At 42.6% G+C, this 24548-nt stretch overlaps 1 protein-coding gene across 2 annotated transcripts; it reads right to left on the minus strand.

Moving 5' to 3' along the window:
- Window positions 1–4406: 4406 nt before the first annotated feature.
- LOC137287173 (uncharacterized) lies at window positions 4407–24269 on the minus strand. 2 transcript variants are annotated; one of them, XM_067819343.1, is made up of 6 exons: window positions 23654–24269; window positions 16297–16342; window positions 14818–15980; window positions 14029–14191; window positions 7012–11010; window positions 4407–5980 (listed from the first exon to the last, which is right to left on the minus strand). In XM_067819343.1, the coding sequence occupies exons 1-6, from the start codon at window positions 23681–23683 to the stop codon at window positions 5847–5849; spliced, it is 5535 nt and encodes a 1844-aa protein (XP_067675444.1). In that variant the 5' UTR covers window positions 23684–24269; the 3' UTR covers window positions 4407–5846. The 2 variants fall into 2 exon arrangements, with proteins under 2 accessions (XP_067675444.1, XP_067675445.1); XM_067819344.1 differs by having other exon boundaries at window positions 14818–15976; window positions 16293–16342; window positions 23654–23759.
- Between the last annotated feature and the right edge of the window lie 279 nt (window positions 24270–24548).

Genomic DNA, 24548 nt, shown 5'->3' on the forward strand with positions numbered 1-24548 from the left:
AACTTCGGAGGCGTTTTTTCTCCTATACTTAGATATCCATATTGATCAAGAGGCCTGATAAGATTCTCAATGATGTCTTAGTGTATGTTATCAGAAGAAATTTGTACACATGTCCTACCCCATTCTCTTCCCACAGAGGTTACTCCTGTCATATCTTCCTACTTAACCTCTGTTCTAATACGGCCCTTTCATGGTGCGAGTGTTCAAGACTCGCGATTGGAGGCGTTCAGATTTACTTGTGCAGTCAGAGACGTTGTTTCAAGAGTGATCATTCGCAAGATCTCAGTAATTTCCGAATGCATCTGGAAAACTTGCCACTACCAGTTTTGGTTTCTACAAACACATCATTGCGATTGATTCCTGCACTCTCTATTGCCAGTTTCTGATTTTCAGTTAAACATGAAATACCGCATCTTTCCTTCGCACGTTAATGAACCAACTCCATGGGGGCCGCCATATTGGAGCTAAGTCTATTTAATGCGTCTTCTGATTGGATAGTAACAAGGGAGATGAATCCTGTTGTGATTTTTTGCCGCAAGGGGATTTCTCGATGACCGGGAAATATGGCCGACCGGGAAATATATTAGAACAGAGGTTACATAGGAAGATATGACAGGAGTAACCTCTGTGGGAAGAGAATGGTCCTACCCAAATAAAAGTCTCTTTCTAGTTTTCTGCTGATAACATCCCATACAGTTTTTCAGACATTGGTTTTACTAGCTGTATGTGATCCTCAATAGTCTCCAGGGTATATACATTTTGATAAATCTACACTAGGATGCATCCATGAATCGAGGTATTTCCTCCCTTTGCTTTGTTTCCAATAACGTTTATAAACTAGGAAGTTGAGCGTACCAATCACAATGCTTTTATCATAACTCACTTCTGCTTCTTTTATCAAACCAGTTTAACCTTGACAACACTATTTTGACAGGGATACTCTGCAAGAAGTAGAAGGTTTTCTTGCCTGTCTGTTTTTGAAGGTTTAGACCTGTCACTTTGTCGGTATGATTTGTTCACTAAGTCTGAGTCACACAGCAAGCAAACCTTCGTGACTCTGGCTACCATCATTGTTGACAATGGCAAGCTCAATTGTAAGGGATTATCTGATTGGCTACTGTGAGAAGGTGGATCCAGTAAAGGGAGGTGATACACTTATAGGAGCGCAGATGAATCCAGGGTACTATTGGAGATTGATTGAAGTGTATATATTTGAGATTATCAAGGATGTATGTATGCATGTTATTGTGAAATTGTGGTGTGAGGACTAATATATTTCTTCAATGCTTCACTATCTTGAAGTACATCTGTTTTTGTATGTTTTTGCTTTGTCAACAACTTTTTTATGAAGTGCATTTCTGAACCTCCAAATTATGTTGTGTGTCTTTTTAGTAAGGTGAAATGATTTTAATATGATTGATAGCATTTCTAACACCTGACCGCTGTTCTCATCCGATTTTTGAACACTGTCATCAGGGCAGCCATATTAAAATTGTTATTATGATGTTATTTGTGTATTTTATTGAAATAATTCTACTGTTTTGTTGTAGTAAATGAAGCTTCTTCCATTTTATTGCATATTCTTTATGTATTTTTACATTCTTACAAAGAATTTAATCAACTTTTCCTACAAACCCTAGGAACATCTCTTTCGAATATCCTTACCTGTTTTATAAGGAATCTGTGTATACTGTCATTGTTACTATGGATACGGTAAACAGCAATGCATGGTTGTTGTTACATGGGTTATTTTGTGTATGTATCAAGGTTGGATGTTAACAATTATGAAGTATTTTGGAATAACATTGATGACTGTAAATGTCTATGAGTAATCTCATTGTATTCATCCATTTGGGGTGTTATCAATTTTATGAAGTATATTAGTATAATATTTGGGTATGTTTTTTTCTTGGTCATATTGTAAATTCATCCAGGTTGGATGTTTACTGGGTTATAAAGTATTTTTGTAAATATTGGTGTTTGTAATGTTTCAGTATGTGCAGCTTGGATGTGTGTATTTGTAACAGTACCTTCTTGTTCTAATGTTTGTAATGTGGTTGGATAGCCGAGTGGTTGAAACTTCACTTGTCACATATGGACACAATGTGTGAAGCCTATTTCTTGTGTCCCTTACTGTGATATTGCTGGTCTATTGCTAAGAGTGGGGCTGTTGGGTAGCCGTGCAGTTAAAGTATTCAGTTGTCGTGCCTAAGAGCTGGGTTCGAATCTCCACATGGGTACAGTGTGTGAAAGCCCATTTCTGGTGACCCTTGCTGTGATATTGCTGGATGATTGCTGAATGGGGACCTGTTGGGTAGCCATGTGGTTAAAGCATTCAGTTGTTGTGCCTAAGAGCTGGGTTCTAATACCCACTTTGGTACAGTGTGTGAAGCCCATTTCTGGTGTCCCTTTCAGTGATGTTGCTAGAATATTGTTAAAAGTAGCAAAAAAAACCCATGCTCACTCACTATTGCTAACAAGTGGCAAAAACTAACTGCTCTGGCTCTAATGTGCATGATGTTGCTATTGTCATGACTGCTCCCCACATCTTATCATCCAGGCTTGCCATCCTTGTATACATGAGTGAGCAGGGATAGGCACTATGTGTGGGTAGGAGAGGGATGACCGGGTTTCGTTCGAACTCATCAGACCCCACATTGCGGCCTACAGGAGAAACAAAACCCCGAAGGACCATCTAGTACGAGCCTCACTAGAATACGACCCGTGAAGGTCTACCCCGGGTAGAACAGGCCTTCAGCAGCCTATGTTTGCAGTAAAAGGCGACTCAGCTTGACTAACGGGATCGGGTGGTCAGACTCGCTGACTTGGTTGACACATGCCATTGGTTCCCAATTGCGCAAATCGATGCTCATATTGTCGATCACTGGATTGTCTGGTCCAGACTCGATTATTTACAGACCGCCGCCATATAGCGGGATTATAGTGCGGCGTAAACCTAAACTCACTCACTCACTAGAATACCCTAATATTACGCCACTGATCAGCGGTCGGGTAGTCGCATTCATCGACGACCCGTGTGATAAACACAGTTTCAAAATCTGCATCGTATTAAATCGGTCGGACACTTTCCACAGTACAGCGTCTGGTGTCAAATACCGTAAACGACAATACAGATGCACCAACTCAAATGTGGTTTTTTTGCTCACTTGCCGAAAGTGCAAAAAACAATATGTAGGGGAAATCAAAAGATGCTTCAAGTCAAAACGAGGCTGAATGAACACTTTGCCGACATCACTCACAACTGAGACAAACCAGTTGCAATTCATTTCAATTCAGAAAAGCATGGCAAATCAGATCTCGCCCATGAAATCATCGCACACTCCAGAGAAGACCCAGTTAGCACCACCCAAAGGAGGAGATCCCTCGAACTTAGGTGGATATTTAGACTCCACACGTTCGCCCTGCAAGGCCTCAACGACAAAATAATTGGCTAAGGTATCCCCCTAGTCTTCCTTACCTTCCAGGCAGCTTACATGAGTTTTGTGAATGACTGCCTTTCGATTTGTTCCTGTCCACTACACAGTGAAGAAAACACATCTTGCCGTGGTGGCAACTTCACAACTGAGTCGCTACTTTTTACTATATCATGGTCTGTTGGTTTGGGGTTTTTAAATCTAGACTGAACCATTTGTATTTCATGGGTTTTCCACGTTTCAACATAACTAGAATGCTGTTCAGAGTAGAAATCACCAACCATCAGTATAGGCAAGGGAATTAACTCATCGGAGAGTGAGACTTCTTTACTCGGTTAACTCCCTTGCTACAAGCATTCACCCCCCCCCCCCCCCCAACCCCTCAGTTGTGAACTGGAATTATCTCTCCCACACGTGACACCAATGTTTTGCATTTATTTGCCGTTGAACGCCACATACAACTTTATTAGGAGCATAGCAATCCATTTCGTTTTGTGCACGTCCGATAGGTTACAAACCTTCATATTTATATAGTACTGAGGGCTTACCCAGCATTGATAGCATCAATCACGTCTACACCCGGGCTTTTTTATATTATAGTAACAACACTCCTGATTATTTCAGCAAAAGGTCCACAATCTGTAAGTAATGGAGCCTGGACCAGGCATCCAGTTGCAGACAAAGCTGTTGGGTTATCAATCATGTCCCTAAATCAGATCTCACCATCAAATGAAGTCTCGGAGAATGGGAACATAGATTTGGATCATTTATGACCAGCAATGGCGTTCCTTCAATCCTGTTTTTTCACAGGTGAATATAGATTTGATATAACAGCCACTTGGGCTCACACTGCTCCCCAAACCTGATTTTGGGGTACACTCTGATCAGTTGTATGGGACAGGTCTTTCAACGTTGTTCATTGACTGATTCATCTCAAGGACATTTTTTGTAAACATGATAAAAAAGCACACATTGGGAGAAAGATTTGGTAATTTATTATAAAATCAACGATATTCAAGACATTACAAACAACTCCGCAGAAATGTAAACATTGATTATTTCACATTAAAACGCAACCTTTACTGTTATCACACATATTTGTTCGTTGGCTGTGTGCTAAAGCACAGTTTCCGCTTTGTCCGGCACAAGGGTTTTTGATAACTGGCTGTGCACCCATACCTTAAGATGTATCCCAATAAAAGATTTGCCGATGATAACTTCACAGACGTGTGTATTGTGTTTATCCGGGTTCGTAAACATTATATGTTCATTCGTTTACAACAGAGTGATGGATATGTTCTCGGGAAGGGAATCACTGACCGTCTTCCAATCGTAGTACCTTCCTGGTGCAGTAGAAAAACATTATGGTTGATTGAATACCTTAAAGTCTAATCCTCATCGGATCTTTGCCCAGCTAATATCCCACCATTCATCCACAAGGAGAGAACACCGTTCCAGACCCACATAAGTTACGGGTATAGATGCGTAAGGTTAATCCTGGACCTATGAACTTACATATCCAAGGACACCCAAATATACTGTCCCTACTATCCCACCAAATATATACCATTAATTGATATACGCCAGTACGTTTGTCGAGTATACTAATATATACAATGTACATCAATAGACACAAATGAATTTCAGTTATCTTTATGAAATAAATTATAGATTTTTGATAAATTTGTATTTAAGCCTTTTATGCCTTTGCAACAATGTTGTTCTGATTTTTGGACTTGTCTGGCATTGCCGTTAGACACAAAAAAGCAGGACATAACCTTTTGGAATGAACACCGGGATGGTATATTTTTAGCAAAAAGCTAACATTTTGTGTCTATTCTCATCAGGTCCATACAGCTATATAAAATAGACTCATTTGCAAATATGAGGTACAGCATTTTGGGTATTAAGTATACAACGTATAACAATAGCATTCTGGAATAACATATAATAACAAAATGGCAGACATTTATACTCCATGCTAAGGCCAAACTCACTTTGACAGAATATTCTGTTGGCGTGTATTTGTAATGATTTTAAGCACCCTTTATAAATCTCACAGGGATCAGTTTTGTTGTGAACACCCGTCTTTTGGCTGAAGGATGAAAGTTTAGATGACTGTGGCCATTTGACATGTTTGATGGTAGACACAACAATAATTTGACCGTCATTTGTTACGAAATTAAGTGCGATTCTGAAGTTGAAAAAGCAAAACATCCGAATTTAAGTGACGTAGAAGTAAAAGTGATATGATCTTGGTTGAATTATTTACAACGGGGAAATGATATTCAAACACTAAATGAACCAAAGATGCCTATAGACATATCACCGCGGCATAACGGAGAAAATGTCCCTTGTGCATAACCACATGATGCACTGATGTAATGATGTTTATCGCAAACTCTGTGACGATCAGCACACTCTCTTGCTCTTCTGTGCGGGACACTTCCAGGCACCACTGTCGTAGCAGATGCACGTGTAACGGACACAGTCCTCTGTGTACGCGAACAGTCGGCTGAAGAACGTCCTGTTGCCGACAGTACAACCTAAAACAACACGAGTGCGTAAGCGAGTGAGTTTGGTTCTGCTGACTCAACATTGCCTGTCTTAATTTCAGTTATATGAAGGCTTTTCAGCAGTATATTTGAGGGAATATAAGAATGATGCATATCTTTGACATTTATCACTTTGGTAAAACCAGGCATGGTGCTGAAAAACCTCGAAGCCCCCATACCAACTACATCAGGTTCCCGACACGTCTAAGGGAAACAACTCTGCATAGCGAATGGAGGCAAGGCACATGCTTCGCGAATAAAAACACTTACATGAAGCTGACACCAATGAATATGTCAGACGTTTAGACTCTGCAGCCTTAATAATTTTGAAAGTAGTTCCGATATGTACGGTGTTGCTCTTAGAAAGTGTTTTTCGTTAATCCCAACACTCACACAATACATAAAACTCAGTAGATAATGGGAAAGATTTACAAGGCGATTTAATGAAGATTATTATTTGTCATAAACTTATGTAACAGCGTCAGGTATTTTGTAGGAGTTCTAAGACAGCTATCATCTATTACGTCATCTCTGTTGTTTAACACCGCAATATAATGAATACATTTCGATGGCCTGCAAATAGCTGAGTCGGAACCATCGGGGCCGGCCACGAAATCAACCAAATGACCAAGTCTGGGCCCCTTTTCACAATGCTGTCGTAGAGCTAAGACAGTCTATGATACACCATAGGAGGCACGATAGTCGCTACGGTAGCTTTCTGAAACGGGACCCTGACAGATTCATTTGGTCGCCACTTACGTCCAGAACAAGTTGGTGGGGATATTTTTTAAGTCCCCATTGGACACAGGATATATGTATTTCCTCCTCTTTTTCTATTAACGCAATGCCTATATAGCACTACTTTACGAAAACCTGATGTGGTTTCGTTTCGGAATCTGTCAGAGAAAGGTCCCAAAACATTGACATTATCCATATGGACACGTCCTTTCTTCTAAACATTTTTTCTTTTTTTTGGACCTTTTCATGTGCCCATGGCGGGTGCAGCCGAATCTGTGTCTTACCTTTCAGTTTGTAATGTGGACTCGGTGTTTTTCCTTCTCCTTCACAGATGTTGAGAGACCGGTCCTCGGGGCAGGTCCAGCTTCCATCACAGTTACACTCGCAGAGGAACTCGGAACAGCCTCGTCTCATGTTGAAGTTGCTCTTCGATCTGATCACTTTGCCTTCTATCATGCAAGGTTTGCATTTGGAGGACACTGATCCCGAGTGCTTGCACATGTCTGTAGTACGATTTGCTGGGCAACTCCATTCCCCATTGCAGCCACAGAAGCAGTTGAACTCCCAGCACCCCTCCCTATAACGGAACGGACTTCCCCCGGGATATGTTTCATTCTTTACTTCACATTGTTTGCATCCGTCGATTCTGTAATCAGGGGAGCGGCAGAGGTTGATGGTGTCCTGTGCTGGACATTCCCATGTACCATTGCAGAAGCACTGGCACTTGTACTGCGTGCATCCTTCTCGGAATTTAAACTCATTTTCTGGGATGTAAGATTTGCCCTTGACAACACAGCTCTGACAGGAGGTCTGCTTGTAAGAAATGCCGTTCCTTGTGTTAGAGTATCTGGTCTTGGGTCCCTGGCCTACTGGAACATTGGTGGTGAAAACGTTTCCCCAGCTTTGGGGAAGCCTGGTTGTGTACCTCTGCCTTCGGGCTGCTTCTTCACGTTCTCTTGTTTCCTCCTCTCTGTCCTCCTGACATACATTCACAGAATTTGCAGGTGGACAAACCCAGGTACCATCACAGTTGCATGTGCATTTGTACTGCACGCAGCCTTCCTTCAACAAGAACTCAGAGTGAGGTGGATAGTCTGTCCCTCTAACGTCACAAAGCTGACAAGAAGCAGTCCTCTGTCTCAGTTCCCCTCGAGGCCTGTCACAAATGTTTCTCGGCTTCTGTACTGGACAATACCACTTTCCCGAGCATGTGCATGTGCAGGTGTATTCTGAGCAGTCTTGAACCAGTTGGAAGGTACTGTCACCGGGATATGTACTGCCCTTGAGAGAGCACCCCTTACAAGTCCCGGCATCGTCTCCCTGGGGTTTTCTACTCGGTTCGGTTGAATTGCAGCCAGTGGAGAATTCCCCTGAACATGTCCAGGATCCACTGCACTCACAGCTACAATTAAATTGAACGCAGTCCTTTGTGATTTGGAAAGTGGAGCCTCCTCTGTGATTCTGTCCTTCAACCGAACAATTATTGCAACCTGGTCTAGGGTTCACAGCTACCTGCCCTACATGTCTTGTACGTTTACCAGGAGCATATGGCGCCTTGACTTGGAACACTGCGGATCCATATGCCATTCTGCCAGCGCCTCCTTGGTTGCCGTAGGTTCTAGCAGTCTGTACAGTTCTGGAGCCGCCTGTGGCATCAGATGTTCTTACATTGTATGTGGGTACACCACCATGAAGACTACCAGCAGTGTCTGGACGTGGTCCTGTTAAACTGTATTGGGCATGTGAATACTGACCACTGGCACCACCAAGAGAAGCACCCATTCCTGGATTCCTTTGTCCCTGTAATGCAGGATCGATAATCTGTTGATAAAAGTTCCTTTGTGCTGGATAGGGTATAGCCCCAATGGGTGTAAACTGACCTCCACCAGGAACCATAAAGTGTCTGAGGACGTACTGCTGACCTCTATGAGTGACGATCTGACCAGGAGATATAGGTCCACCCAATGGGATGCTTCCTCTCAAAACGTAGGGCCTTCCTCCTTGTGGAAACATCGGTCCTCCTGGAATGTGAAACTGGGTTCCATGAGTCCGGATATGTTGTCCAGATCGGTCAATTTGACCGACTTGTCCAACGCTGCCAGTTTGTCCACCTCTAAACTGCTTTCTTCTTGTTACTGTGTACTGCTCGCCCCCTTGATTAAATACCTGAGTCCCACTTCCAAACATTTCACCGAGGTTTCCAGTGCTTGTGAATGTGCCATCCCTCAGAGACCGTGAAGCCTGTTTATTCCGACAGATGTCTACTCTGTTTTCATCGGGACAAATATATGACCCATTGCAGTAACAATTGCACTCCTTCTGCATACAGCCATTTCTGATAACGAAGCCCATGTTACCTGGATAGACGTAACCATCGATTTCACAGTTACCACAGCTCGCTGGGCGTTCTCCAATAGTACAAGCGGTATCTTGCGTGACGTGACAGCCATAGGAGCCATCACATCTACATTTACACTTGTATCGGACACAACCTCGCCTCATATCAAAGTTACTGTCTACAGTGTAGCTTTGCCCATCCACTTCACACCGCTTACACCCAACTGTTGGTTCCCTAGATCCTGGGCAGAAGTTTGATGCCTTGTTGGCAGGACATTCCCAACGCCCATCACAGGCACATTTACACTTATACGAGATGCAGCCTCTGCGGAGACGGAAGTCAGTGTCACCTGGATATGTTCTGCCTTGCACAATACATCTCTGACAGCTGCTTTGCCCAATGCTTGAACCTCCTTGGGCTGCTGATTTACCAGCGCATACATCAATGGCACCATCTCTGTTACAGCCCCATCTCCCATTACAATTGCACTGACATGGGTAGACGTAACAACCCCTCTTCAGTTTGAACTTGGAGTTCGCATCATAGTCAGCGCCCTCTACCATACACTTCTGACAGTTATCTAAGTTTTGTCTAGGTCGGACAGGCCTCTGTCGTGGTCTGGATGGAGCTGGAGTTGTGCAGACGTTAACAGCAGTTTCTTCATCACACTCAACCGTGCCACTACACGAGCATCTACAGTCCTTAACAACACAGCCAACTGTTTGACGAAAGTTGGTTTTCCCTCTATATACTTTCCCATCTGACAATTGGCAACTTCTGCATCCCCCAGGAATCTCACCACGGCAGACATTTCTTGCAGCTGCTCCCGGACAATTCCAGCTTCCATCACAGTTGCAGTGGCAGCTGTAGTGAATACAGTCCCTCCTCATCTGAAAGTCAGATTCCCCTCTGTAGAATTCTGTTTCCGACAGTTTGCAGCTTTTGCATCCACCGGGAACTTCTCCTCTGCAAACATCCCTAGCTTTCTCCCCTGGACAGCTCCAGCTTCCGTCACAATTGCAATTGCATTTGTAGTGAATGCACCCCTTTCTCATGTCAAAGTCTGAATCTCCTGGGTAGAATTCTTCATCAGACACCTGGCAGCTCTTGCAACCCCCTGGTCTTTCCCCCCTGCAGATGTTCCTTGCTAGCACTCCAGGGCAGTCCCAGCTTCCATCACACTTACACGAACATTCGTAGCTGATGCACTTCTTCCTTAACTGGAAAGTGGAATTGCCAGGATAAGAATTAGTCTCTGATACTTGACACTGACTGCATTTGTCAGGCTGCTCAGTCGGCTTACAGATATTCTTCACTCTATCTCCAGAGCAGTTCCATGATCCGTTACAATGACAGAAGCAGGTGTACTCAAGGCATCCTTTTTCGTGGTTGAAGTAAGTGTTGCCTTCGAAAAATTCGCCTCGTATTTCACACTCTCCACATCCCTTCTGACAGATGTCTCTTGTTCTGTCAGGTGGACAGGACCAGGATCCATTGCAGCTGCAGTCACAGTTATACTCAAAACATCCTTCCTCATACTTAAACCTGGAGTTGCCTGGATGGAAGCTCCCATACACTTCACACTCACCGCAACTGCCCTCTCCCACTTTCTTGACGCAAGTGTTCTCAGTCCTGTTGGCGGAACATTCCCAACTCCCGTCGCAGAAGCACTTACAGTTTTTCTGGAGGATGCAGCCATCTTGAAGATCAAAGTAGTTGTTGCCCTTGACGATCTTTCCCTTGGCGTCACAAGTCTTGCAGGTTGATTCAAGCCGCCTCCTCTCCTTGTCCTCATCCTGGTCACAGACGTTGATGGTGTAGTGAGCTGGGCAGTCGTGGGTGCCGTCGCAGTGACAGATACATCGGTACTTCTGGCAGTTCTCCGTGTACTCAAACCTCGAATGACCTCGGAACGTCTGGTTCCCAACCTGACAATCAGTGCAACCTGAAAACCCAAAAGAAACCATTTCAACGTCTGGAGTGAGTGAGTGAGGTTAGTTTTAAGCCGGTTTTTACAATATTTCAGCAATATCACGGCGGGGGACACCAGAACTCTGCTTGACTTATTGTGCCCACGTGGGGAATCCTTGGCATGATGAGCGAAGGTTTTAAGCACTAGACTGCCCCATCGCCCATCAACGTCTAGAGTGAAATGCAGTAAGTGCATGACGATGTCTATTGATGATCTCACGAGAAAAAGTAATAGCTCATGAACCGGTGTCATCTAAATGATGTCTTTGGTGACAAGGTATTGGTGCAGGCGGTGTTATTTCCACCAACAATGCTGAGCAACAGACATGGAAGCAACATGAACGTATGTATGTTATAACCGTGTGCCTTTCGTGTATAGAGTGAATCATCTCTCAGCGAATTTCAAACAAAAGAATGAAAGGTGAAGGAAGCATTTGAATCTTTTCCCTGTATTTACTTGGGGGAATCAAATAAACAAATAGGAATTCCAAAGAAGCCAAAAGAAAACTTGTAATGTTTCAATCTGCAGTAATACTGAGACACACTTGTGCAGTGAGAACCATATGTTCAGTCTGTGAGGCGCACTTCACTGCATACGCCGTTAAGACTTTAAACTGCGACCTACTCTCAATGTTACATCAATGCCTCAAACCCAGTTCTATATGCTAACGGAAAAAGTAACTGTGCATAACATAAAACTGCATAAAGTAAAAGGTATTAGAAAATAGATTGTCCTAAGTAAACATGTAGCAAAGCACGTATCACGTGCGGCAAGTGCACATTGTTTACAGTAAAATCACATTGTACATGCTTTCTGACGCCTGAAATTTACACACATGATATTGAAACCTGAAGAATGGTTAACAGTTCTCGGTGACATTCAACCAGTCTACCAATGGTCCAGTCTAGTTCGTCAGTTCGCCCTGCATCGGATATTGGGGGTCTATCTTAAGCTGAACACACTGATATTACTATCATTGATTCAAGACATATATGTCACACAAGTGCTTACGTAAATATCGGTTATCAAAATAGTCGAGATCCTGTGTATGAATGCATGTGAAAGCACAGAGACAATAGAGAGATACGGGAATTATGTTTTGATCTTTGGAAAAAAATAAAACAAAGTGGCCATGTCATGTTACATTCAAATTTGTTCTGCTTTAACAATAAAGCGAAATGTAACAGCGTCTGGTACATGTCGAACCTATGGAGCTCGATCGACTTAAGCAGGAAGTCTTGTATGACCCTAAACTTAAAAACAGAGGCAATGGTTGGGTTGGAGAGGGATACTCTGAGGCGAACCGCATGTCAGGACTCCTGTTCTGGGCTAGGGCTGTATCAGTATCAGTACATGATTTTGATTTGATTTGTTTATTTCTTACTTAGTAAAAGTACCTTTGGTTAATTTGCAGATAGAATTAAGGTGTTTTGTCCAAGCACGTGACTCGGAAACTTTATGGCCGCAACAGCCGTGACTGCTACTATTTAAGCCAATTGGAACACTCGGAAGGAATTTCAGTAATGCCCACTTCACCAAACACAGTTTTTGTGCAATGAAAAGAAATGATTGCATCCTTGCATCACACATTGCAGCATGCTAGCATTGTTAGCCTATTTCCATAATTACCTAACTGATAACATTGATGTAAAGACAACAGAATTTGACATAGAGTGCGAACCAGTAAACTATTTGCACAGTGACAAGCCTGAGAAAGATCATTTGTGTTTTCTTTTTGAGTATGTTTGGAAGGCCTTTTCATTTTGGAACTTCCTGTACAGCAGTGTCGAACGAGTAACCTTAAACATGACTGTAAAAGAATGCCATAGGTGGAGTACGTCTGTATGTGAGAGAGAGGCAAGATGGGCAACTCCGCTCCTAGCAATACTCCAGCAACATCACCGAGGGGGCTGTAAGCACATAAGGGGATTCGAACTCGTGTCTCCGGCGTGACAAGCGAACGCTTGGCAGTACCATTAGGGTACCCCACCAATTATATCGAATCGATCAAATTTTAGTGCTTATCCAAAAGCTAAACACGAGAAACACTTGACGGTTCGGGTTAGAATTCAGCAACCAAAGCCTTTCACAAAAAGTGACAAACGGAAACAAGTGATCGGGCTTGTCCATTTATTTGATGCAGTTCTATCTCAATCACGTAGACTGATACTCATGACATCAATCACTATATTTTGTGTTTCAGTCTCAGTTAAAGACTTAGAAACTTTCTTCCTATATCAGAAGCATATCTACTGTACTTCAGAGAATTGGCGGCGCAAGAGGTATTCAGTAGTTAGAAAGTTCGGTCGTCACGCCCATTTTCGATTCCCGACAACACATGACGATCAAAGGAAGAAAGGGTACAAATGATTCAATCAGAACAGGGAAATGTAATTGTATCGACATTAATTCACTGATGTGCAAAATTTAGAAATGCGATCTTCATGTCCACCATAAATATTCTTGAAAGCTTTGTTCAGTCCTCCGGGTTTGCAGCTTCAAGTAAGTGACGTACGGCCTTCCTAGAAATCCTCTCAAAATACGTTCGATTAAACCTCAAACTGAACTGCAGACACTGGGGCGGGAGCTTACTCTAGTAAAGTAATCTGTCACTCAGAATCTTTATACATGGATCTAAGTAAGAAACAGATAAAGTGATCTCACTGGGGATGAGACATATTAAAAGTTATTGATCATAACCAGATCATATATATCTTATATCATATAAGTTACAGTTTTGGTCAAATTACCTTGTTTTAACTTCGCCAGTCCGAGCGAATTAGACCAGCTAAATGGACACAACCGGAACCAGTGGGGATGCTTATTTGTGGCATAATGTCTTGCCCCTCCCCCCTCCCCCCCAAAAAGTTTTACATGGATATAATATGCGAAGAAGTCAAGAATTTGACTTTGTCCTTACTGTTCTAGCTAACGTGAGTATGTTCCTATTTTTCATTATTTACTCTCAGGTAATTGATAATATCTACTCACGACTTCTGATTAAACTATCCCGTCGTGCACTAGATGATCTCGCGGCAGGCGTTGGCCTTGTCCTTTGAGTGACGTTCGTTTGACGGTCTGGTTCACGTGACACCCGTCGCATCTCGAGTTCTCTCTGTCTCTGGGCTCTTTCTTCCTCAATCCTCTCTTGTCGCTGACAAGACAATAAAGGAAACTACATTTAACCTAAACTATTGCCGGAACGTATTAGAATGTGTGGTCTATTAGCCCAAGAGTGAGTGAGTGAGTTTAGTTTTACGCCGCACACAGCAGTGTTGCAGCTATATGGCAGCGATCTGTATATAATCGACGCTGGACCAGGCAATCCAGTGATCAACAGTATGAGCAACGATCTGCTCAACTGGTAACCGATGACGTGTCAACCAAGTCAGCGAGCCTGGCCACCCGATCCCGTAAGTCGTTTTAGCCCAAGAACGTATATGTGGAGTAAACACTTTAGTTCACTAACATGGTTTATTGCTCACGTTATCAAACATTCATTGGTTGGCCTCAGGTGTTAATATTTACATCCCGCCTTGATAAAGGAGTATTGCTAATACTTAAGCCAGTCTCATCATTTACATAAGAAGTCACTGGAGTTTAATGAAGTACGATGTTTATCTGTGTAATGCTGTATGCCATTTAGTACGAAGTTTGCATACAAAACTCAATCAAGCAGCGATGCGTGGTACTGTACATTAACACTGACCGGGCGGTAAATGCGACTGTTGCTTATTGATTCTGACATACTCGTAACGCGACATGTTATCACATCCTTACCCTAGCTTCCTCTCTCCTTCTCTCCTCTTCCACGCGCATTCTTTCTTTCTTCTCTCTTTCCATTCTCAGTTCTTCCTCCCGCCTGCGCTCTTCTACAAGCCTCCTCCTCTCTTCCTCGGCTTGTCTTCGCTGCTCTTCCTCTACCTGTCTTCGCTGCTCTTCCTCTACCTGTCTTCGCTGCTCTTCCTCTACCTGTCTTCGCTGCTCTTCCTCTACCTGTCTTCGCTGCTCTTCCTCTACCTGTCTTCGCTGCTCTTCCTCTACCTGTCTTCGCTGCTCTTCCTCTACCTGTCTTCGCTGCTCTTCCTCTACCTGTCTCCTTCTCTCTTCCTCAGTTTGCCTGTTGCCTTGCCCACCTTGTCTCATCCTGTCTTCCTCAGCTTGTCGCCTCTCTTCCTCAGCCTTTCTTCTTCTCTCTTCCTCCACCTGCCGTCTGGCCTCTGCTAGTGTGCCACCGGTCCCTACACTGTAGCCCCCTCCAGTTCTCCTGGCTGCTTCAAGCTGGCTGTTGCGATGCTGAATTCTCTGCTCGTCTGTGTACTCCAACTTAAACAACATAGACTGTCCATCACTCTTCTTCACCAGCTGTGACCCAGGACGGGAACCTCTTCGTTCAACCGTGATTCCAGAGCCGTAGGATTTCCCGGTGGAGCCTGCTTGCCCTTGTGCACCAGTTCTGCCAGGCGGATTTCTGGTACCTCCTTGAACCTGACCTCCGTAACTGTAGGATTTGCCCATAGTACCACCTTGCGTTTGACCCCCATAGCTATACGATTGACTTCTGAAACGACCCTGACCCGATGGCATACCCAAAGAACCATCCTGACCCCCATTGCTGTATTTCATGGATTCAGAAGAGCTGTAGGATTGACTTCTGAAAGCTCCTTGACCTTCACCGCTGTCTGATTTACGGCCCATGGAACTGCCATCAACTTGGCCTTCCAAGGCGGAACTGGATTGCTTAGAAGAGCTGTAGGACTGGCTGCTGGAACTACTTCCGCTGCTGTATGATGAGCTGTAGGATTGACTGGACTTCTTCATCCCCTGGGACTGGAACTGCATGCCAGAGCGTGACTCCTGACCCATACCAGACCCAGCACCCTGAGTCCCTAAGTAACTAGACTGACCCTCACTGACGCCCTGGGTGTGGTAAGTGGCACTACCTGAAACAGCACCGGTGACGCATTCAATGAATTTGATATGTTCATTTTCTTAACATAGTTAATACATATGCATGCGCATGCGCAGACCCTTGTGAATCTTCTTACTAAAGTGTTTTCTCTCATGTCACTAAAATATACTGCCATGGTACCATGACGTAGGTCTGTGGGGTACCTCGGATTTGCCGTCCAATGTGTTAACGGCGTCCACAGCCGTCGTGTGATTTAAATGTTACTTAAAGAGGTCAAAACATTGCAGCTAATCCAAGTTGACTTTACTTGTTTCTGTTGTTGTCTTGTACACTAACAATGAACCTACCTCTACTGTGGTCGACGATACAGGCAACAGCCAAAGCAGCGAGAAGCTGAAAGATAACACAACAGTGAAAGACTGGATATGTCGGAAAATATTGTGACGTCACCAAACTGTTCTTTCATTCTACTCCTAGTAGCATTGACGCGTGATGCTTAGGACACAAAAGCATTCCAGAAACAACAACAACTACATCAACAACAACAACAACAGCAAATCTGTTTCTTTTACACAAAATATATAAAATTAACAAATCCATTATGCTGAATAGTATTCCTAAGTACATCATTTTTCTTGCAATTGTGGTGGTCATTGTGCAGAAGTAGTTACATAATGCTGACGTCGTTGGGTCTCATACAATTGAGTGAGTCAACTTTTACGCCGCGTTTCACAATTATCCAGCAAAATGACGGCGGGGGCCAGGATAAATGGTCATCACACATAATACCCATGTGGGGAATCGAGCCCAGGTCTTCGGCGTGACGAGCAACTGCTGTAACCATTGGGCTACACCCACCTCCCCGACAGAGTAACTGACTATTATAAACCCCGACGCATGTCTGTTTTGGTGCTGAGGAATTAAGTGTTCCTTGAACATTCTGTTATCCAGGTTTATCCGAGAAAGTGGACGAGGGACACTTCACGTATGAAGAGAATGCCTGTCTGAACGGGACCCATCAGTTAAATGTTATGGGGTGAGAATGTCATATATGTCATAATTAGAATGAATTACCACAGAGAACGTGGGCTTTCGAGTTTTAATTTTCTCATTATGGGTTAGTAAATGAACGAAGTTTATTCTTGAAACATATAAAAAACACATTTTGGCTAAAAATGACAGGAAACCAATAGAAATATCTGGGGTTCGCTGGACGAGCAAGATGGCCGGTTGAAAAGGAACTGTGTCACAAAACAGTGGCAGACGAATCATTGTCCTATAAAAATCTTATAAAAGTCTTTTACTTAACGAGAACGTAAAACGTTTGAAATAATGATTTATTAACTTCCATATATCCTAAATAGGTACTCATGATTACCTTTCAGCATTTTCGCCATTCAGTATTTAGAATAACAATGATTTTAAGATGCTCATGCTGTTGATCTCAAGTGTTCATGTACAGATATCATGTATAGATATCATGTACAGATATACAGCGGACCCTACACTGGAGTTGTATAACTTTGTTCATACCACACATACTCAATGTTACACCCAGGTTATCACACTGGCTATTTCCGCTGACAATGAGTAGCCTCCTGTCATTGTTCACTTCCGGATAGGGGCACTTGCTGCGGAGAGATCGAGGTCACCAAACTCTGAAAACTTCCATACGAGGCCCAAATGTCCGTTATACTGCATATACGTAAGGCACGTGTGCAAGGTACGACATGATAGGGAACAATTAATGCATCACGCTGTATTCACGTGCTTTCTCAGGAGCTTTCTCATATTACCCTATAATGAAGATACAACCATGAAACACATTTTCTTTAAACAAGTCCATTACATTATTACCACAAACTTCAAAGCTTCGATTCGACCAACCGAAACCAAACGCCGTGAAATATTCTCATGAGATTTGATAGATAGAACTGGGATTATATTTGCTACGCCAGTGACCTAAAACCTTGTCAAATGCAAGACATAAATATTGTCAATAAATAAGTAAGTGGTCACATATTTCGTCAGTCGCAAGCACCTAAGAACTGAAGACAGATTCCTCTGATTTGATTAATGCATCACGTTTCTATTCACGTTCAACATATCCTAAGTTACTATATCTGAATAGCATTTGTACATATATTCTGTTCATGTAGACAATAATCAGTGCTGAAATGATTAAATTAAATTGACATGATCCATTCTATAGACATGCATTAAGATATTTCTGCTAATTAAAACAACTTTTAACACTGAACAGTAGCAATTATTAAAGGTATTGTATGTAAATGTTAAAGGAGATATCCCCCATCACGACCACTATGCCAGCATCCCCGGCGGTTCTACTCGCCTTCAGCATATGGTCAACATACACAACACATAACAACCATATGTCCAACCTTTGCTCGGAAGTGGCAACATTGTATCTCGTTTTGCGCTTGTTTATTTTTGTTTGAGGTAAAATAAATAGTCTATTGCTCGAGATTAGCTAATGATTCAAAACATAGGTGTTTCATCGACACGCCTAAAATGGAAACCACCAAACACAATATCTAAGTAGTGTACATTTTGGAGCCTATGGAATCCTTGAACAGTGTGTTTGTGTGGACTGTAGATTCTAAGGGTAAGGAATGTGTTGGATAGTTCCAAATGCTTACATACTGAGCTCATTCTAACAATAAAGATCTGGAGCTGTAATTCCTTGGGGTACGTATTCCATGCCTGAAAGTAATTAGTAACGTATTTTGGGATCGATGTGACACGAAGTCGAGCGTAAATAGTACTGAACAGACAGTAGGAAATAGTACTTATGGGGAAGATTCGTGTCATGCAGATGGGTGTGTGTGGTCGTATGTCGATGTAGGGTCGTGGCTGACATTACTCGCTGTTTTTGTTCTGTACTCTATAAGCAGTGTTTCCATTTTTGCGAGAAGACAAAGACCTTATAGATTTAGAGTGCGTGCGAGCGAGCACGATTGAGTGAATTTAGTTTTATGCCGCTTTTAGCAATATTCCAGGCATATTACGGTGAGACACCAGGAGTGTTCTTCACACATTGTAACCATGTGTCGACTCGAACCCGACTCTTAACCACCAAGCTTACAGATTTAAGTAAGTAAATGTGTGTGTAACAGGGGTCTTGTTAACACTGGCTAACGCTCATTCCACTAGACATATGCATAGTTTCTAAAAATATATAACTTTGAAAGTTTCTGAAAATATATGAATTACTACATTTAAACTGAAAAGGATCCGAAGATGGGAGATTCAGAAACTGGGGAAACTCCAGACTTAGTTCAGCTAGGTTTATTTCTCGCAAGTGCGTGGAGAAAGTTATGATTGTGAGATAGTGCTACTTGAATCTACCCCGACGATTTCTGAGGTTAAACAAGTTGATGCTACCCAACCTGCTCCCCAGTCAATGCTATCTCCATCAACCAACATGTTATCATACATGAAGGAATATACGCAGGGTGAGATACACTTCAAGACGTAATGATTAGAGCTTCTCACAATGCAGTAGGAGTAGAACCCAGGACTCAACACCCTACACCCAACCTACTCACCCTCACTCCCCACCCACTCTCTGACTGTACCTAGTCTTTGCTACCCCTGCTACCTTATAAGCCATTCATGTTGTTACATGGCTCTCCATGATGTCACTAAAACAGTGAACACATTTCCACATCTATCACATTTTACGCTCTGACACAGCTACTGGTAAGTGTGCGCTAACTCCACCTCGCCTACCCCGTCTGGAAACTATCTCCCGTTACGTTAACGGTGCAACACACATTCATGTGGGACCTATACCCCCGAGTTAGGATGGTCGTCGTTCAGAAAACACCACAGCTGGAATGGTCGTGCACAGAATGCCAAGCATGCGGATGTTGACAAGTAAAACTGTTTTCAAGTAGCTCCATGACCACACTTCCAGACGACGCTTTTGGCCCGTACATTATCAAACGCAGAGGTACAACACGTTAGGAATAGAAATCAATATTTACATGTTGTTAATGTACTCATGCGAGAACAATTATGCTTTTAATTATAAAAAAGAACGCATATATTCCTTCGATTTCAAGCTTGAGCCTTAACTGTCAACCTACGAATACCCTTTCAGGTTACAGTTTCTTGAAGACTCGCTATCGAATGGCGACATTTGTTTGACTTTGTTCGTGTGATTAACCTCAAAGCGAATGTTTTGTCACGAAACCTGTTGGAGGTGATCACAGGCTTGACTTAAAACGTAACGTGATAGTCCTCATGTCAGAAGCAAGATCTGACAGTTGCTAACACTTCGTGGTGTGACAATTGGCTCTACCGTGGCCATCCGTTGCAGCAGACCTAACGTTTGCGTCAGGGCGTCGAGGTTGACTATGGGGCAATACCACATTCAGATGAACAACACGTTAGGAATAGAAACCAATATTTGCATATTGTTAATGTTACGAGTACAATTATGTTTGTTATTTAAAAAGTACGTATATGTTCCTCCTATTTCAAGCTTGAGCCTTAACTGTCAACACTGGAACCTACTTTCAGGGTAGAGTTTCATGAAAGACTCACTATCGAATGGCGATGTGTTATTTGACTTTGTTCGTACGATTATCCTCAAAGCGACTATTTTGTCACGAAATATGAGGTAATCTCAAGGTTGACTTAAAACGTAACGTGACAGTCATGTCAGAAGCAAGACAGTTGCTAACACTTCGTGGTGTGACAATTGGCTCTACCGTGGCCATCCGTTGCAGCAGACCTAACTTTTGCGTCAGTTTTTGCTCTTTTTTTCCATAAGAATCCAAACGTAGCAGACTAGGTTGCTGTCTATTTCCAAGAACCATTCCATAATGAACAATACAGATACACATACACTACAGACATGTAGGTCAGTGCAGGCTTGCAGTTGCTCCTCCTGGCAAACATAGGATCTAGTTTCGAAACTCAGAGTTGTCTCGAAACTGAACCCTGTTTTGTTACCTAGAAACATGATCAGGACAAATATCAGATTCCAACTCAGTTCGCACACCCAAATGACTCAACTCTGCACAACGGTTCATGGCTCTTGAGATTTCGGTCATCATGGTAAATACGTGTGTGTGGTTTACGGTGCTAGGAATACCATCCCTCATCCCATCCTCATTCCTTCAAGACATATTCGAGTTTGGTACGTTTAAATGATATCCCACACCAGCATGAAGGGATATATCAACCACACCAGTGTTAGAACACTGACGGGTCGGAGGGGTATCTTAGTGGTCAAAGCGTTAGATCGTCACGCCGGAGACCTGAGTTCGATTCCCCGCATGGATACAATGCCTGTAGCCCAATTCTTGTATTCCTCGACGTAATATTGCTGGGATATTGCTAAAACAGGCCTAAAACCAAACACACTCACTCGTTGTATCACTGACAAATTACATCCTGTAATACAAAGGGCTCCAGATGTCTCCTTAACTTTCATCTACAGAGAGCTGAATGTTCACCCCTCATATCGCTCTTGGGCTAGTAATTTAACTAGCTTTTTATATACGACTAATGTGAAAAAACTACACGCATCCTACGCTGTAGCTGTTAGAGTGTAAAAAAACACACGGCCACTCAGTTCTAAAGATTCTTCGTCTACGCCCACAAACCAAAAATTATTGCAAGCACTAAATCTACAAAATCTCCCACCAAACAGTACACTGTTTAGGATAATGGGATCATGAGGTTTGAAACATGATTGCTTCCACCTTTCAACCAGCTTCGTTGTAGGTTTCCCCAATAGAGACATAGTAACTATTCAAGTATCCTCAATTAACTCATGCACCTAGCCGCTCTTCCGAACAAGTTACAAGAATCCTATCGAAATATTTTCATAGTATCAATATTTTTTTACTCCTTACTACGTAGAAAATATCCTATATTTCGTGCGATATGCGGTAGTTCTCAACAATGCCCTTAATCGCCGATATGTAAGTACGTTCTCAAGCTAGGCAGCGCTGTAATTAAGCGATGTTGTTAGTTTCCTCAGCAAGATATCGACCCGTGAGATTCGTGTTAGAATTGATCTTCAGTATCCCATGCTTGTCGTAAGAGGTGGCGAAAGGAATCAGGTGGTCAGGCACGCTGGCTAGGTTTACACATGTCATCGTATCCCAGTTCCGTAGATCGATGCTCATGCTGTTGATCACTAGATCGTCTGGTCCAGACTCGATTTCTCTCAGACCGCCGTTAAATATTGTTGAGTGCGGCGCAATGCAAAACACACTCACTCATCAAGATCTGAAGTGTTCATCAACTTTTCGAGAATTATTTTTACTTGTTTGATCCATTTTTCAATTTGGCAACACAAACGACTGTTTTGACGGGTAGACGTACCCATAGCAACGAGACCTCGGACGCTGGATAACTGATAATACATATAAATGGGTTCTCCGTAAATGTACGACTACAAGACTGGAAAAAATTCCGCCACAGGGTTAACGTTGTGTGCACTGAAATAAAAACAAATGCTAATAGACAGTGGTATTGCAGTAACTGGTGACACCTGCTACCGTCAAGCCATGGTGTGGACAGTCCAGTCCAGTTCATGTTACCCCTGTCCACTGGAGGTATCGAGAGAATACTTCCACAAAGCATATTACTCAAAGACTTTACGTTTCGATATTTTTAACCATTACTCCTCGCACACTCAATGGCAGGCTACACGTAGTGTACATAAACAACGATTACGTGCCAACTACGGAAACAAAGAATCTGAAACGTTGCTAAAACAAGTCTCACGTGCCCTTCTGTCAAAATGACAAAAGAAATAAACGAAATAGTTGATATTTCAGCTTGTCAGCACTCATAATAACAGTCAGTTGTTATGTTTCTGAGACCCGCGTGGCACGCGTTCTGTTCTACTCGGCGAATGGCTCTCCTGACGCCCGACACCTGTAGCTATGATCTATTAGCAGTGAGAAAAAAACACACCCTTTATTTCTGCCCTTGAACGTAATTTGTTTGGCTTGAGAACAGCGAAGGTAGTACACGAAGAAACTGATATGATAAATGAAGTTAGCACATTCTGACTTTGTTGCAGATATTTTCTCTGACTTTGTTGAACGTTCGTGGGAATCCTAGATTTCAGGGTTATCATTACATATACATTCACGTCAGTTATGTAACGCGAGTCATGAGATGTTAATCAGAATTTGGGTGTATGAGGTCCATGGAAAACGACATAAAACTGCATCAAGAAGTCCTTGTGGCCTTTAAATATACAGTATAGATATTTCAGTTGATGATTGTTGATTCTAAGTAAATATTTACAGATGAAATATAAGCTACCATACAAAGTTTTAGTTAAAAACAGCACACAAAGTTGTAAATAAAAACAAACAAATAATTCTATTATGCCACTTAATAAAATATGCATTCAAAGGTCTAATCCATTAATTAATTCTAGAAGTAATTGTTTACACCGTATGGTTATAGTTTCAGATTCTTCTATAATTATATTACATTTTATTATTTTATCGTGCCAAAATAAATTATTTCAAATTTCGAAAAATCGGCACTTCACTTTTATTCGTTTTTCTACAGATTAAAAGATTAAAATTCATATTTTTGAGATCAGGTTATGGATATAAATGCGCAAAAATGTAACAAATGTCCAGCCCACCATCCCCGCACATGGTTTATCAACATAAATAAATAAAAAGACTGCTTTACCTGCCGGAGAACATTCTTCTGTCCAGCCATGATTTGGACAGTCCAGTTCCAATGTGTCACCACTGTCCACTGCAGAGACGGACTGTGGACGACAGATGATGTCTAATGTAAGTTGGCTATCTCGCGGTTTCCGAACCACGATCCCAACTTCTGTCTGACGGTTTGGCGATAGCCCGCAGACTTCCGAAGATACTTCTGATAGTTCCGGAACCACTCGGAAACCGTGGCCCAAATGTCTCACGCACCGCTTAATGCGAACGGCTGGGGCTTGTGGAGCGTGCTGCAATATTTACACAGATACATCGAGGTCTTTCTCCAAACTGCTGCGATGTATCACGGTATATAAAATACTGAAGATGTTGCGCGTGTGCTTACTTGTGTCGGGGGGAATAACTAAGCGGTCACTTGTTTCTGTGTGGAATTGCACTTATTCCCGTAATGGAACACACACACAGAACTATATACTATACCTTTGTCCATTCACTGCCCTGCACAATAATTGGCATTTGCCACATAGTGAACGTGTGCAAGTTTCAGGAATGAAACCAATGATTTCTTTTTAAAAAAAACCCTGAAGATTTGGACACGCAAATCCATCCAATGATAAATATAAACTGCTATAAACTAAAAAGTTGAATCTCGATCTCATGTACCGTTAATAGACCTAAATGTTTTCTCCACAACCAACCAACCAACCAAACAAAATGCGATAACCTTTCACAGGATGTTTGTGAGGATTCGGTTACATCAGTCACAATATTTATCGGCGGTAATCAGCAATCGGCTGGGGCAAGTGGGCCAAGACAACCACTATGGGAGCTGCACCCAGTTCCCCTGAGTAGCTGTAGTGCCAGGTATATAGTCAGCCTGATCGTAACCCCACAGCTTGCACTTC

This window comes from Haliotis asinina, chromosome 6 (genome assembly GCF_037392515.1).
Source record: "Haliotis asinina isolate JCU_RB_2024 chromosome 6, JCU_Hal_asi_v2, whole genome shotgun sequence".
Lineage (NCBI taxonomy): Eukaryota > Metazoa > Mollusca > Gastropoda > Lepetellida > Haliotidae > Haliotis > Haliotis asinina.